This window comes from Varanus komodoensis, unplaced genomic scaffold (assembly GCF_004798865.1).
Source record: "Varanus komodoensis strain SLA01 unplaced genomic scaffold, ASM479886v1 scaffold67, whole genome shotgun sequence".
In the NCBI taxonomy this organism is placed as follows: domain Eukaryota; kingdom Metazoa; phylum Chordata; class Lepidosauria; order Squamata; family Varanidae; genus Varanus; species Varanus komodoensis.
Genome location: NW_025336308.1, coordinates 2949688 through 2964762, shown reverse-complemented (window position 1 = coordinate 2964762; position 15075 = coordinate 2949688). Strand labels below are relative to the sequence as shown.

Sequence of the window (15075 nt, the reverse complement as noted above, 5' to 3'; positions counted from 1 at the left end):
GCAGCGCGCCGCGCGCCCCCTGCTTGCGGGGGCACCGTCTGCGAGGCGCGCAAGCTCGCGGCCCCCTCCCCCCTCCCCCCCAAAACGCGGCCCTGCTCCAGTACACAGAAAAGAGCCCCCCCGCCCGCGACCGTCATTCCGAGCTGCGTCGGCCGCGGCCCCTCCCCCGCCACCCAGGAGCAGCCCCCGGGACCCCCCTCGCGTTGGCCGCTCTCCTCCCAATTCGCGCCGGACCCCTCTCCCGACCTCCCGGGAAGGGCTGAGCCACCTGGCTGGTCCTCCGCCGCGCACAGGGCAGGGGGTTCAAAGGGGAGGCAGCCCTGCTGCTGCTGCTGTTTTTTTGGGGGGTGGGGGGGCCCGCTCCGCTCTCAGCGTGATTCCAGACAAAGGCCACACACGAGCCAGACAAAGGCAGGGAAGGCGAGGCGGGGGGGCGCTCCGGTCCTACCTCGATGCAGAGGAGCTTGGAGCCGGCTGGCATCCAGACGAGGGGCATCCGACAGGCGGGGGGGACCACGAGCTGGGGCAGCTGCATGGTCCCCGATTCCTTCAGCTGCCACTGCCGCGGTTCGGAGCCGGGGAGGAGGCACACGGACATAGGCACACACGCAGCGGCACACACACGCACGCACGCACACGCGCGCACACCGCCGCGCGCACACACGCGCACGCGGCGCGGAGCGGGCTGCGCCGCCGGGCGCATCCCAGTGCCGGCCGCGGGAGGGGCGGGGGGCGGCTCGCCCGAGGGGGGCGGCGGGCCGCCGGGGGAAGAAGCCCCCCCGCCCCGCCCGAACTGCACCTCCCCGGGCATCCCCGGGCCGCGCGCGGTGGCCCCTCGGCTGCGCCCCCGCCCCTGCCCCGCGCGGGGGAGGGGGGCAGAGGGAGGCCAAGCCCGACCGACCCCCCCGGCCCCCTTTCTGCCCGAGGAGGGCCCAGATCGGGCACAAAGAAAAGAGGCGCGTGCCGGGATGGAGGCATTTGGGGGGGCTGGTTAATAAACCGAAGGGAAACCGGGCAGCCTGGTTCTTGGGGAAGGCATGGAGTGGCGCCTGGGGTGTGGGCAGCGAGGCCGTGCAGCACGTGGGCGGCTCATCACACACACACACCCTGCCTCTTCCCCTCTTGTGGGGCCCCAATCAGCTCTCCGGCTCTCCTGCCCTCTGTTTTATCCTCGCAACAACCCTACGAGGTAGGCAGGCTAGGCTGAGGGTTCGCCACCAACCACAGATCGCCCAGTGAGCGTGGAGGCTGGGTGGGAACTAGGCTCCCATCAGTCCAGCCCACTCCCCACCGTACTGCATTGGCTCTCGAGTAGACCCAGTCTCGGCGGAGAAGGCTGTCCAGGGGCAGTGCGGCTAGATGCTACCTCGGGCATCAGAGCGCACTAAATATTCCTGGGGAGTATGAGCAAGGGCGCCCCGTGGTTTTCTTGCTCGCTCCCCAGCGGACGGGAAGCCACTTGCTCATTGCCAGGAAAAAGGACCTGCGCCAAGATGAGGAGGGCGGCTGGCCTGAGATGCACGTGTGCGAATGCGCACGAAGCCGTGCAAATGCCACAACAGGCGTTGGACGTTGAACAGATGAGCGTTTGCCTTATCTGGGCACTGACCATTGAGGGCAGACTTCTAGGGCCCTGCGCTCTCCTTTCATATTCGTTCATTTTTAAAGGAGGGGAAACATACAGCTCCCCAAACAGAGGCTGCGCTCACGTGTGTGTGTGTGGGGGGGGGGACAGTCCTCTAATGCAGGAGCCGTGGCCACTGCACTTTGGTCGGATCTAGGAGGCCTCTTCTTCCCTTTTTGTTCAGCGGCTAGCAACTAGTGACCTGCCATATATTTTGGCCTGCAGCTCCCATCGTCCTTGGTCCCTGGCTATGCTGGCAAGAACCGATGGGAACTGGAGGCCTAAACGTTTGGAGGAGCACGAGCTGTCCACCAACGTGGCCTCGAAGGATGCAACTCGGGAGGCTGCCCAAAAGCGACCAAGCCAAGCCTCCCTGGCTGCACTTGCTCGGCGGGGCCGGGCGGGCGCTGCAAGGCCCACACACGTCGGAAGAGGGCAGATTTCCTGGAGGGCTGGACATGCCATTTAGATCAGGTCGGACACGAGCTTCGAGAAGCAAACTCGTGCAGGCCAGTGGGCGAGAAAGCCTGGCCGTGGCCCAGATCACGCGCCTTGAAACCCAGTGGGCTGCCCACGCGACCCGCCGAGGGCGCCCCCGCACCGAGCCCCCCGCGCAGGGCCTGGCCGCAGGACGGGGGGAAGCAGGAGGGGAAGGCCGAACGCGCCCCCCACAGCCCAGAGCAAAGGCCGACGAGGCTGGTGCTCAAAGCTTGCTCAAATCCGGGAAGGGGGTGGCATCTCCCTCCGTGCCCGACGGCAGCAAGCGAGCTTCTGGGGCACGTGGCGTGTTTCTCCCACAGCCGGCTGCCCCTCCAGCGGGCTCACTGCGCCTAACGATCGATCGATCGACCGGCGGCCCTGCTGGGGACGAGCAGCAGCACTGGCCCAGCGCAGGAGCCAACCTCCCTCGCCGTGACGTGACTCGTGCCCCTCCCTCCCTCCCCTTCGGGCTCCAACTCACGGAGTGCCTTCCTGGGTCGCCCCGAGCTGCCGTTTGCTGCCATGTCCAGACTCGCACACCAGGGCTTGCCTTCGCCTCCTGAAGCCCAACCGGAAGCCTTTTTTTTTTCTTTTACGTGTGAAGCCAGCCTGGGCGGCCAGAGTCGCTGGACTGAGCATCCCCTTCCGCCTTGCCCATAGCCATGCACCATCCTGCCCCTAGATGCCACTTTTCCCACAGGAAGTCAGAGCCAACCTGAAACTTGAGTCAAACGCATCCAAACCCTTAAATCCGCCCTTTGCTCCGCTGGGAGCTGGTGCAGAGGCAGCCCTTTCCACCACGTGCAGCCAATTTTGCCTGATGCACAAATTGTGGACTTAATCGTCGTTATGCCAACCCTCATCACTAATTTAGACACAGAGAATGCTCCTGCAACAATATGGGAAAGGAGTTCCCTTCTGGGTGATGCTGGCCCAGTCACGGACCCTCAGGCTAACCTACCTCACAGTGCTGTTGTTCTGAGGATAAAACGGAGAGGAGGAAAGGGTCTCTGTCCACCTCGGGTTCCTTGCCAGACGGCAGAAAGGTGGAACAGCAATGCGGTACGACGCAGGAGCCCTCCTGGAACACTGCAGGGCGGCAGTGACTCATGGATGTCATAGCCCCAAACATCTGGAGGGCACCAAGTTGGGGAAGATGGGTGGTGGGGTCGACATCGGGTGAGGCATGGCTGGGCTTCTGCCGATGGTGCACGCTCCACCAAGGGTCCCCCGAGAAGCTCCCGGAGTTGCTCCTCCTCTTCCTCACCGCAAGCTGCCGGTTCACCTGCCCCTTGCTCTCTTCCAGACAACGCTGGTGGGGATGAGGGGCAGGAGATGCCAGGCCTCCTCGCCCACCGGCCCCCTGCCACACAGTGACAAGGAAGTCCACGAGGAGCCGAAGCAGCTGAGGACAGTGGCGGCCGGAAGGCGGGCTCACTAACCACGCAAGCTCCTCGGGATGCTTTGTTTGAGGGCCCTCAAGAACCTGGAGCTGCTGGCTGGCAGAGACGGGACGGAAGGAGAGGCGGAGGAGGTGCGCAACACACCACCAGTGCCGCCTCTTGGAAGCAAGACCACCGGGCTGCTGGGAGCGACTCCCAGGGCGCCGTCTGCAGGACTGCAGCCTCACAGAAGGAGAAGGGCCAGGAGAGGAGAAGGCCTGAAGAGCCGCCATCCAATACGCTGCCACCCGCTTCAGCTGCCACCCTTGCCCACTCTTGGCAGATACAATGTTGTTGGGGTTTTTTTTTAATGAGGTTTCAAATAAAGAATGAATCCCCAGCAAGGCAATTACACAGAAATGTATCAGGCTATCAAAGATGCATTACAGATTAGAAGAGACGCTACTGTCAGCGTTCCGATCAATGCCTCTTCCAAAAAATGAATAAAAGAGAACCAAACCATTGTTAAAGGAGTGCTGCTTTCCTTTCGCAACTCTTTGCTCGGCGGGGTCGTTGGGCCCATTTCGGCAGCCTGCCAGGCAGGGATACTCCGACTTCTTCAAGGGAGCTGAGCACTTCCGAGTCCCCAAAGCGCCCCCTGCATTATTCATCTGCGACCCGTACAACAACCCTGCAGAGCAGCCCTCCCCATCCTTGCGCCTTCCAGACACTTTCAGACTGCACACCCAGAATTCCCTGTCAAAGGCCCTGCTGCACGGGAATTCTGGGAGTTGTGGTCCAATTGCCCCTGAAGGCCACCAGGTTGGGGAAGGCAGCATGCCCTGTCTGTCTGTCCCCTGTATTACAGATGGTTGGGGGTCTGAGGTTGGGAGAGAGCAGCCTCCACCCTGATGTTCCCCAGATGTTGTGGACTCCGACCTTCATCAGCCAATGGCCACAAGTCCTGAAGTCCAACACATCTGGGAGGCAGACACGACCCCCCAACTTTGCTGAAGCCGAGCAGGCCTAGACTCGGCCAGTATCTGAATGGGAGAGTCCTTGGCAACTGTATGTACATGGGAGCGGTTTACGTGATGCAAGCAAAGTGAGATATAAGATATAAAAAGCACAATGCTGTGCAGAGATATCAGACTGAGGAACAGAAGCATAACCAAAAATGGTCTTGCAACCACCAAATGCAGTAAAAAATAAAATGCAATCGCGACACAGCAGGGAATGGCAGAATGACAAAAGTGCACAGCTGAAATGTGCACACGGACCATTCGTGGCAAAGTTAGCAGCGGTCTGGAAGCAGCCACGGGGCAGCCCCGCGAAGGCCCAGCCAGAAGGAAACACGGACCGTGCCTCCTAGCCGGGCTGGAAGGTTTGGGGAGTTGCAGGCCTTCTGCTCACTTTTCTTGTTAATTCCTCAGATTATTTAACCTGGGCTAGATTCCTCTTCAAGGAGAGGCCAACTTCAGAGAGAGGACTGTTCTCTGCAGAGCAGGGTGCCTGGCCTTCCTACTGGGGGCGGCAGAATTCCAGAGCTCACCTGGGCTTGCTTCTGCCAGTCTGCAAAGCTAGGTACGCACGATTTCCTGCCCTGGGAATCCCCCCTCCCCACTGCTGCTCTTCCTCATCATCGGCCTTCAACCACACCTGCCTGCCTGCTTCCTGCCCCCCACACGTCTGTGCCCCATGCCAACGTGGAAGCGGTCTTGACGGTGCCTCCCCATCTAGCCTCCATCATTTAAACAGGAATGAAAAGAAGAAAGAAGAGTGCCAAGCTACAATTCCACAGACTCGTGTTCCATGCATTCCATGAAGTTAATATTTCTGGTTGATGAAGCTTCCCGTGGCTTATGGAGATCGCCATGAAACCTGCCCAAATCTAATTTGCTCTGGCGATCTCTAGAAAGATAGTCCCAGTCGTCCGGCCAAATCTCTGCTCTCTGAAACAGCTCCTGAACGTGGCATGTTGCGGCTGCAGCGCTGCCTTCGCGGCTTTGAGACCACGTCCTTCACCCACCCATTTGTGGCCCTCCTGGGCATCCACGCTCGCTTGTGGGGAAGCAAAGGGCTCCGGTGAGGGGCCGGGGACCAGAACGGAACTCCAAAGTGCAGGGAACGGGGTGTTGCTAAGCCCCGGGAAGCAGCTCTTTCTGCTCCTTCTCGGGAACCTGGCTGAACCGGGCCGCCCAGTGCTGCTCAACGCCCACGCGTAGGTTTGGGTTAGACCCAACGATGGCTCCATGCACAAGATCCCCCTGCTCAATCCTCCGCCTCCTCCGCCTCCACCTCCACCTCCTCCTCCCCGAGAGTAGGTACGTTCATAGAGAATCCATCTGCCGCTCGCTCTTTGCCATGGGGGCCCAGGGGGCTCTCGCCACCAATCAGCCTTCCATGCACACCCAGCATGAGCCGCTTCTGGGAGCCATCGGGAAAGAGCAGCAGCAGCAGATAAGCCCAACTGAGAGAAGATGAGAGGAGAGCTTGGAAGCCACGCCGGGGCTCGGCTGAATGGAGAGGCCTCTGCGATGCCAGTCGCGCAGACAGCGCCGCACTGGGCGAGTCTCCGGTGGGGGAGCATTCCACCACCGCGGCCCCACGGCAGAGGAGCATCGCTGCCCTGCTGCCACCTGCAGGACCCCAGCAGGAAGGGCACCTGGAGGGTGAGGCGCGCAGGTGGGGCCACGTGCTGCCCCATAGCCAAGATTCAATCTTGGCTTGGGCCTGATGCCAAAGCATGCTTAACATAATGATTAATCTGGGCTCCTATGACGACGGCAACGATTATGCATGTTCTCAGTTTCCTAGGATACTGGTGGGGAATTTCATGCTAATCTTTATTTTCGAATCTGCCTGGCTGGGCGAGACTTTTCTGCCTCTCTGCAGGCGTGCGCAGCAGTAATTCTAGTTTCTTGGAGGGTGCGGAGTTAGTTTGAGACAGCCCTGGCTGCCATTTCAGCTCGGATGCCACGAAGGGCACCGTTCCTGTGAGGGACCTACAGGAGAAGGGGGGGCACCCACCTCCTGCTTCAGTTCTCGCTCCTAAACGCCCAACCTCTTTCAACCAGGGGACCAAATACCAATTCGGTGGCTCTCTCGGGGGGGGGGGGGGCACGGCCCGGGGGGGGGGGGGGGCAGAGGCTGAAGGGGTGGGGCCAAAATACTAAAACTGCCAGCCTGTTTAGCTTAAAGCGTTTCCTGCCGTGGCTAAGCCCTGGGTGAGAGAACCTTCCAGAATGGGGGAAATGCCGCAGACGCTGGGAAAGGAAACCGCTGAACGATCGGCATTCTGCGGAAGCAGGTGTGGCCGCCTGGGGGAGAGGTTGTTGGGGTCGCGCTGGTGGCGGGGCCTCCCTGCAGTGCGCCTCCGAAGAAAAGGCATGCGGGCCGGCGCCAGCAGGACAAGATCCAGCCTTCGGAGGGCCTTTCCACATGCTGCAGTTCCCCTCTTTCGGTGCAGCTCCCTTCTACCCATGCAGCTGGCGTTGCTTCTGGCCTTCTTTCTCATCACTGCACCATGATTCCTCAGCAGTGGGGAAGAGGAGCGAGTCGGGGAGAAGCCCCCGCCCCCCGGTGGAGCGTGGGTCCTCAGCCAGTGCCCAGTCATGCCCGGTCTCGGTGCTCCCCCAGCGCGGGAAGCCGCCTTTGCCGGACAGCGTGGCTGCTCTCGTGGGCGTCAGCGCTCCCCGGCCTCAGCCCCCCTTCCCCTGCCTCCGGGTGCTTTTGCCTGGAGCTCTGCCAGCCTGCCAGACCATGACAAGAGGAAGTGGTCCTGGATGCCATGGGCTTAGGGCACGCCCGCCGCACAGGCGCTGAGGCCTCCAGGAGACGCCCAGACGCCAGAAGAGCCATTTCAGGAAAAGCAGCCCTGGTGCTCCCATCTCTCCGATGGGCTCCGGCAAATTGTTTCTTCGTTTGCATTCCCTGCAAGGGGTGTGGGAGGAAGGCAGCTTAAGAGCCATTTATCTAGCCTGGGAGTGAATTTCATTTGTTCGCGAAGAGAGCCCTCCTGCCTTGTGTCCTGTTAGCACCTCGCCTTATGTGAGTCGAGAGATAACACGGTGATGAGCAGAGTGGCACCCATTATGCTCTCTCCTGCGCTCGCTCGTCTAAGGGATGGACGTCAGGGTGCAGGGGGTGGGGAGGGAGGCCAACGCGCGGACCCGAGGCGGAGAAGAGCGGGCAAAGCGCATCTCCGGGAGCGCAACGCGGCAGGGGAGGGCGCTCGGAAAGGAGGCATCGGAAGGCCCGGCCGTGCATTGGGGGCGACTGTCCACCACATGTGCAATTGTGTGCGGATAATCTTCCGGGACAGCCCTGCTCGCTCTTATGTAATCCCTTGGTACAGCGATCCGCTCCGAGAGGACAGAGATCTTGCTGCAGCCAGGAGTGTCAGGAGCAACAGGGGGTGGTGCAAGCGTGGAGGGAGGGGAACAGGGTCAGCCCCACGGCTCCAGAAGCACAGGCAGTGGGTCTGGGCACCGCGCCCCAGGTCCATTTCCTCTGCAGGCAGTCCCTTCAGGCCTCTGGTGAGCAAGGGGGGTTGGGGGGTGGCTTTTCCTTTGGCTCCGTCCACTGCTCAGTTTGGCTCCATTCCCTCAGAGGGAATGTGGATCTAGACAGAGGAAACTCCCCCATCCCGAAGCGGCAAGGCCCGACCGGGCGGAGGAAATGCAGCGCTCAAACGCAGGTGCAATTCTGTGCCGCATTCTGACATAACGCTGAGCTGTGCATCCGTGCAGGGGTGGGGAAACTTTGTCCCACAGGCCAGATACGGCATGCAGGGCTCCCCATGAGGCCCTCTGACTAATTCCCAGGCCGTGCCCCCTTTCTTGGAACAGCAGCAGCTGTTTGGAGATAAGAGCATTTCCCCACTGTGCGTGGCCAAAGCCTCGTTTCCAGCGTGCGCCGTGGTGAAAAGCTCTTAATTCTGAGAGGAGACACGGCCTGCTAAGGAAGCTGCTGAGGGATCCAGTGACCCAAAAGCTTCCCCTCCTTACTTCCAGGCAGGCTTCACATGGGCAAGAATTGCATTGTGGGCCCTGTCCGCTCTTTCGCTGGCCACACCCACAGAGGGAAGGCAGCCCCCAAGACTTCTTCCAGATTAGAATTTGGCCCGTAGACTGAAAGTCTCCCCACCCCTACCATGTGGATGCATCAGGGCTGCGCTGCTCTCCTCTCCTCATTTGATGTAACGACAAGGAAGAGTTTGGAATATTTGGCTTCCATTTTTAAGGAGTCACTACAAAGTCTTGTGTCTGAACTCAGGGGAAACTGTGGCGTTCTGTCCAAACCCACTCCAAACCCTGGTGCTAATTATGCATGCTGACCTCTTCAGAAGAGGGGCAAGGCAAAGTAAAATCAATACCTTCAGGGGCAGAGAATACCTCAGCCATGGGCCTTTGTAGGCTTAAATAAGAAAATGCATCAGCACAAAGGTAGCCAAAAAAGGTTTTGGCCCTGAAATATAAGTCTAACTGGTTCGAGTTCCAAGAGAGCAGGTAGTCCAGTCATGAACAGAATGATAAAATCTCATCATCTGAAGTCACAGAAAATAAGGAACCATTTGCTGAAATGCTAAGGCAATAAAACAAAGTGCAAAACTCACCCTGGATGTCCTTTACATCCTATTAAATATTTTGCATTTATAGTCGGCAAACGGAGGCCTCTCTTCTGGTTGCCGATTCATTCGTACCAGCCAACGGAGAGCCTCATTTTCCCAACAGGAGAGCAAGAAATCGCTGCTTGCCTAAGGTAGCTTTCGATCCATGGCAAGCGCTTCTTGAACTCGGATGCCTGTGCATTGCCGAAAGGCAGGACGGCATGTGTCCCATGAATATCTCCTGGAAAGGCAGGGGGTGAGATCCGACACCTTGCTAGCTCTGGGTCCTTCCGCGGAAAGGCTGCAAGGGACGCCAGTGAAATATGGAGATGCCGACAGCCTGGCTGCGAAACGTGCTCCTTTCGCAGGCATGGCTGGTGGAGGACCGGGGTTAACCCGAGCGAGCTCGCCAGGAGGTGGGGGCCGCCCTGGCCTCCCCCATGCCTTAGGCCGAATCTCCCCCCGGCCCTGGCCAGCACAGCCAGCGGAGAGAGAGCATGGGAGCCACAGGGCGAGGGCTATGAGCTGACTAGCCCTGCAGCGGCGAGTCAACCAAGCAGCCCGGGAGCAGCTCACACTAAGGAACCCGGACAGACGCACCACCTGATCGTACTGGTTCGGTGGCTGCAATGGCGTCTCCAGCCAGCTGGTGGCGCTGCAGCAGGCGGGTGTGATAGGACAGCAGCTTCTGGTTGGGGTGGGGGAAGATTGTGTCTGATTCTGCACTCCTGAACCTCGAAACTCGACCAACTTAGTTGTCCTCCAAAATTTACAGTTATCGAAATTTTAAAATGGCATTCCCTTAAGAAAGTGTGCAACAGACGAAGAAAAGCAGAAATATACATGGTAGAAGGAAAACTGCTTGCAAAAATGGGTATGTTAGGCCAAACTGCAGGAAAAATGCACGTATTTGGAGAAATACGCACAACAAGCCCTATGTATTTTCATGGAAACTTAAAAAACCTCCAAGTTCAGCACAAACCAGACTTACAACTGGAGAAATTTTCAGTGCTGGAGACAAACCAAACTTAAGGCTGGCACAATGAGAGACTGACACGGACAGTGTTGTCCATTCCCAGATCCTCCAGAATGTTTCCCTGCCCAGGCTGGGGAGACCCTCACAGAAAGAGTGATGTCTGAATCAGCAGGCCTGAGCTCACCAGAATTCTCCGAATGCCGCCTCGGCGCTCATTCCGGCTTTCACATGAAAATCCACGCATGTGCCCCCCCCCATTTTCCAAATGCATCCATCACTTCTGCGCTTATTGGAAAGGCACACATTGTTCTCCCATTGATTAAAGCATATTTATATGCATTTTTCAACCATGCACATTTTTCCCTGTGCATTTTTCAGAGCTGAGAACACCTTTTGCATATTGCATGGCAAGCTCGAAAATGTACAGCTGGGACCACAACTGCATCCAAATCCAGGCTTGGTCTGGGTTCAATCTGGGCAAATCCCAGGCAAAAGCAAACAGGAATCGTCTTTTCCTGCACCCCTGAGTTCAGATCCCGCTGAAGCCTCAGCCTCTCTGGATGGTGGCGGGACAGACGCCATCCTTTGCCCCAGCGGGCTGCAGAAAGGATAAAGTGGCCAGGGGGAAGCATGGGGTTCTATGCATGTATAATTCAGGAGGGGGCTTGCCCCTGTCCCCTGGAGTCCGTGACACCCCTATGAAGGAGTGCAAGCTACTCTCTTGCTTTAAAATAACTCCGGGTGCAATTCCATGCATGATTTCCCCAAGTAATGTCCTCCTGGGAGATGCAAGGCTTTTTTCGTATCAGGACATGCGCACTGTTGCACCTTCAGTCTCTCCAGGAACATTCATCCCGCAGGCTGCCCCCAGTCCAGTCCCGGATGCACAGTCCGTGGGTCCTGGCTGGGGCCTGCCTGAATGGCCTCGCCCCCACTCCTGCCCTCCCGTTGCCCCCAGCTGGCAGTGAGGAAAGAGGCTCCGGCGGGGGCCGGGAAGGGTCCCCATGTCTTCGCCCGGAAGGCCTGGTGCTGGCCTCGCCTTCCTGGTGGCAGCCGCCCCTGCATCACGCAGCGTCAGCGTCACCGGAGAGGGTGGCGATGGGGCTTGAACCGCACGTCAGCACCACTCATGGCCCTTGGGGCCAAGAAGGGGGTGCACCCCGCAACGTGGGGGCATGGGGCTGGGGCCACTCCCTGTGGCCGTCCCTCCAAGGGCGGGTGCAGAGGAGGGGAAATCCGCTTGTGCAGTTCCAGCAACACCCTCCCCCACAAGTCGGAGGCGCCAGCAAGCTCAGAGGAACCCCAGAAATGCTTAGGAGAGCGCATCGCCGCGAGGGGGACACCATCAGCCACAGGTTGAATTCCGTTAGTGTGTACCACGGTCACGACCGGGAAGGCAGCAGGTACGTGGGGCCGCACATCAATTGCCTGAGCCACGGCTTTCGCTAAACTTGCAGGCGCTTCTGTGTGTGCCTGTGCTTCATGTTGCGCAGGTGGGACCCACAACGGAAAGCCAGAGCATGGAGCCCAGGCAGTGCAGAGGAGGGACGCGGTCCCTGGCAATGCCGAGGAGCCTGGCCTGCCCCGATATCGTTGCGCGTCAAGCGACCGAGCGAGCGACACGAGGTGCCCGGGATGCAATACATCACTCCGAGGGTGATGCGAGCCAGGGGCTGCAGTGCGTGCCCTTTATGACCCACCCTTTGCCCAGGCAGGCTCCCTGCTGTGTCCTTCAGTGAGTGACCACCCTGGGCACGTCACTGCTGACCTGCCCAGGTGTTGTCCTTGCCCAGAAGATGGTCAGATGGAATGATGGATGCCTCGTGTCCAGCGCCTGCCCTGCTCTCTCCATCCGTCTGAGTGATGAGGGACATCACCGAAGCCACGCAGCAGAGCTGCTATCCCTGTCCTTGGATGAGTCACGGAGAAGCCTTAGAGGACAGGTGAGTCCCCCATAGCCAAGGAACCGTCCCTGTGGGACACAGAATGATCGAGTCGGAATGGGCCTTGGGAGCTAGCCGGTCCAGGCTCCCGCTTAGTGCAGGACCAAGGGTGCAGGACACGACCACAGCAGCCCCGGCGGCCACCCAGCCTCTGCTCAAGTGCCTCCCGTAGAGGAGAGCCCACTGCTTCCTGTTCGCTGAGAAGCAGCTCTTACTGTTCCCTGGAGTTGAGCTGGAATCTGCTGCTCTGCCATTTCCACCCATCAGCTCTAGTTCTGCCTTCTGAAGCAACAAAGACTCGCCACAAGGGGCTTTGATGCAAAAGCCGAGCATCCCAGCTCTACCCTGGTATTTCCAGTCCTGACGAAAGCATTCAAAGCATCTATTAAGGCCAGGGGCAAAGAAGCTTTAACGAGGCCCTCTTCGTCCAATTTGGAGCCAACGGAGCAATTTTATTAAAAACCTGCCTATATTGAACTTGATTGCATTACCTTGCTGGGTGTTGCTCAAAACATGAAAACAGTAAAGCACAGGGCAACGATGAAAAGCAGCGCGCAAAATGCCGAAACTGACCAATAACATCCTTGGGTCGACATTTTGCTTGCTTTCCGCTGGCTCCTACACGCAAGTCCTCCCAAGGGTATTCACGTATCTTTAAAATGCGTCGGATGCCCTTCACCAGCAAGGACGCCCATGGAGAGGGGCAGCAAACTGGAGGAACCAGCCCCGTAGGGACAAAACCGGCGGCCACCGCCTCCAAACCCAGCGAGGCACGCGGTCCGCGCGGGGCTTCGGCGCGCCGGCGAAGGACGCTGTCCGTGGTGCTGAAGGGCCGCGTCTTGGCTCAGCACCACGGAGAGCCCTTGAAAGAGCAGACTCGGCCCAGGAAAGGATACCCCAAGGACCTGCGGACCCTGGAGTCACCAGCCTCTGTTGACAAATCAGAGGCTTACAAACCACGGATAAGTGGCGAGCTGTGTGGTGGGTGGTTTTCATGCTGGACCGCAGGCCCAGGAGATGGGCGTTCCAGTCCCCACTGGGCAATGAGGCTTGCGGGAAGCCTTTCGGCCGATCGCCCGCTCTCAGCCTCAGCTGCTCACAGGCTGGGTGTTGTGCAGATTAAGTGGGGCGATCATGTGGGTTCCTCCCAAGAGGGAATCAAGGGGCATATAGACGTGGCACAGTTAAAAGCCAAACAAACTTCAAACAGCAAGATGACAAAAACAACGACGACCCGACAACGTGTAACAGTCATAATGGCAATAATGAGACTTCAACATTATATTTCACATTTTAGAATGTTTCAGTGTCGAAATTGCTGGATGAAGGGGGACATTTTCATTTGCTGCCAAAATGAGAACAAAATCAGTATCAATCATGCCTACTTTGGGATTATCAGCATGGAGCAGGTCTGAGAAAGCTCCTTCCAAATGCACAGCATATTTGTCCCACCAAAGGCACTCTGAGTTGGGGACTTCCTGAAGTTCATAATGCACAGGGCATGACAATGGAGGAGGAGGAAGAGGAGATCTCGCCCTTACTTAGGCTTTGAGTCCACCTAAATTGGGCTTCGTTGCCAAGAGGGGGCTGCTGCAATTCGTGAAGAGCAGAGCAGCATGGAAATTTATTTATTTTATTTATTAAAACATTTCTATGCCGCCCCTTGCCGAAGACTAGTTAGGACTGGGGCTGCTGAATTTTTCACAAGTTGTAGCTTTTGAACCACCTGCACGGCAGCCCCATGATGCGAAGTCAATGTGGGTGCCGCCAAAGCATGAATCACTCTGGAAATAACAACCATAAAGCCACTACCTTGATAAAGCAACACTGTTTTAAAAAGCAAATCATGAATATCAACATTTCAATACAGTCCACAAGACTATCTCCAGTTAATAGGCCATTTAAAAACAGAATCCAGACCAGCACAATAACCATCAGCAGTACAAAAGCAGGAAGCTAGAAAGACAAAAGCCATTTTTCTCAAAGCCCTTTGGAAGGTGAAACCTGCCAGGGCCAGCCGGATATTCCTTGGGATGCAGTTGGACAAACAAGGGGCTGCCAGTGAGAGGGCCCTTCCTCCCCAGAAGCAGCAGTAGCCGAGGGGCTAGGCAACTCTCTCTGGGGAGCGAATCCCATTTAGACATCACCCCCATCTCTCTGGGCAAAACTCAGCTCTTTAGAGTTGGCTGTCAGGAAGGCCGGAGTCCTGGTGTATCTTGGCCTATTACTGGAAGAGACAGATTCAGTGTGGCTGGAATTCTGCTATCAGAAAGAGGAGAAGATGCACCTGGATCTGTGTCACCTGTAAACAAAGGAGTGGGCCTGCCAACTGGCCAGATCTTTGAGTTTGCCGTTATCGCCGTGTAGCAGAAGCAAGCACCTTTGCAGGTTCTAATGAGCCAGCATCCATCACCTTTGCCTGGACTATGTAATCTGCATTGTGGCCAATTACCCTGGGCAGGGTTTGTGCTCCTCATCCTTTCCTAATCTCTGATTAACAAGCAAAAGCTTTCATCAAAAGTCAAGGGGCCACCCCATTAACATTTCCAACCAGTGCTGCCCTCTGGCCCTTTTGCACCTGGAATGAAGTAAAACATGAGATCGCTTCTCCACTCAGTTTTAATGGCACTCGGAAACGGAGGCCGCTGTGTCACCACCAGGCTGAAACTTGCTTTCAAAGGTGGTTTTTCGTGACATTTCATGGTACAGTCATAATACAAACTCATAAGCTTGGCCAAGAATAGTAACAGCAGCAGCAGCAACAATGACAACAAATTTTATGCACTGACTTATGACTCGGACAAAGTCTTCATGGTGATTTACGGTTGAAGTTGTAACCATTTTAAATACTTTCTTAACTTCTAAAATTTAAATCTGAAAACTCTGGCGGCGGCGGCGGCTGATGGATGTATTGCCAGGTGGATCTGTATCCCCCTGGAGTTCAGTCTGAACTTCAAAGAGCACCGAGGCGCCTACTCTGGAGGATGGAGTTCAGCACCACAAACAGTTCCTTCGAAGTTGGAGTCCAAGCCTGGCATGGATATGCTGACATGGGAAAG

The 15075-nt window shown here is 57.5% G+C and overlaps 1 protein-coding gene across 1 annotated transcript in view; it reads right to left on the bottom strand.

Moving 5' to 3' along the window:
- The window catches only part of CELF6 (CUGBP Elav-like family member 6), a 57927-nt gene extending 57392 nt beyond the window's left edge, over positions 1-535 (bottom strand). Inside the window, exon 1 of the mRNA XM_044450525.1 lies at positions 449-535. Within this exon, the coding sequence (XP_044306460.1) occupies positions 449-535 (87 nt within the window). The remainder of the gene's footprint in view (positions 1-448) is intronic.
- Between the last annotated feature and the right edge of the window lie 14540 nt (positions 536-15075).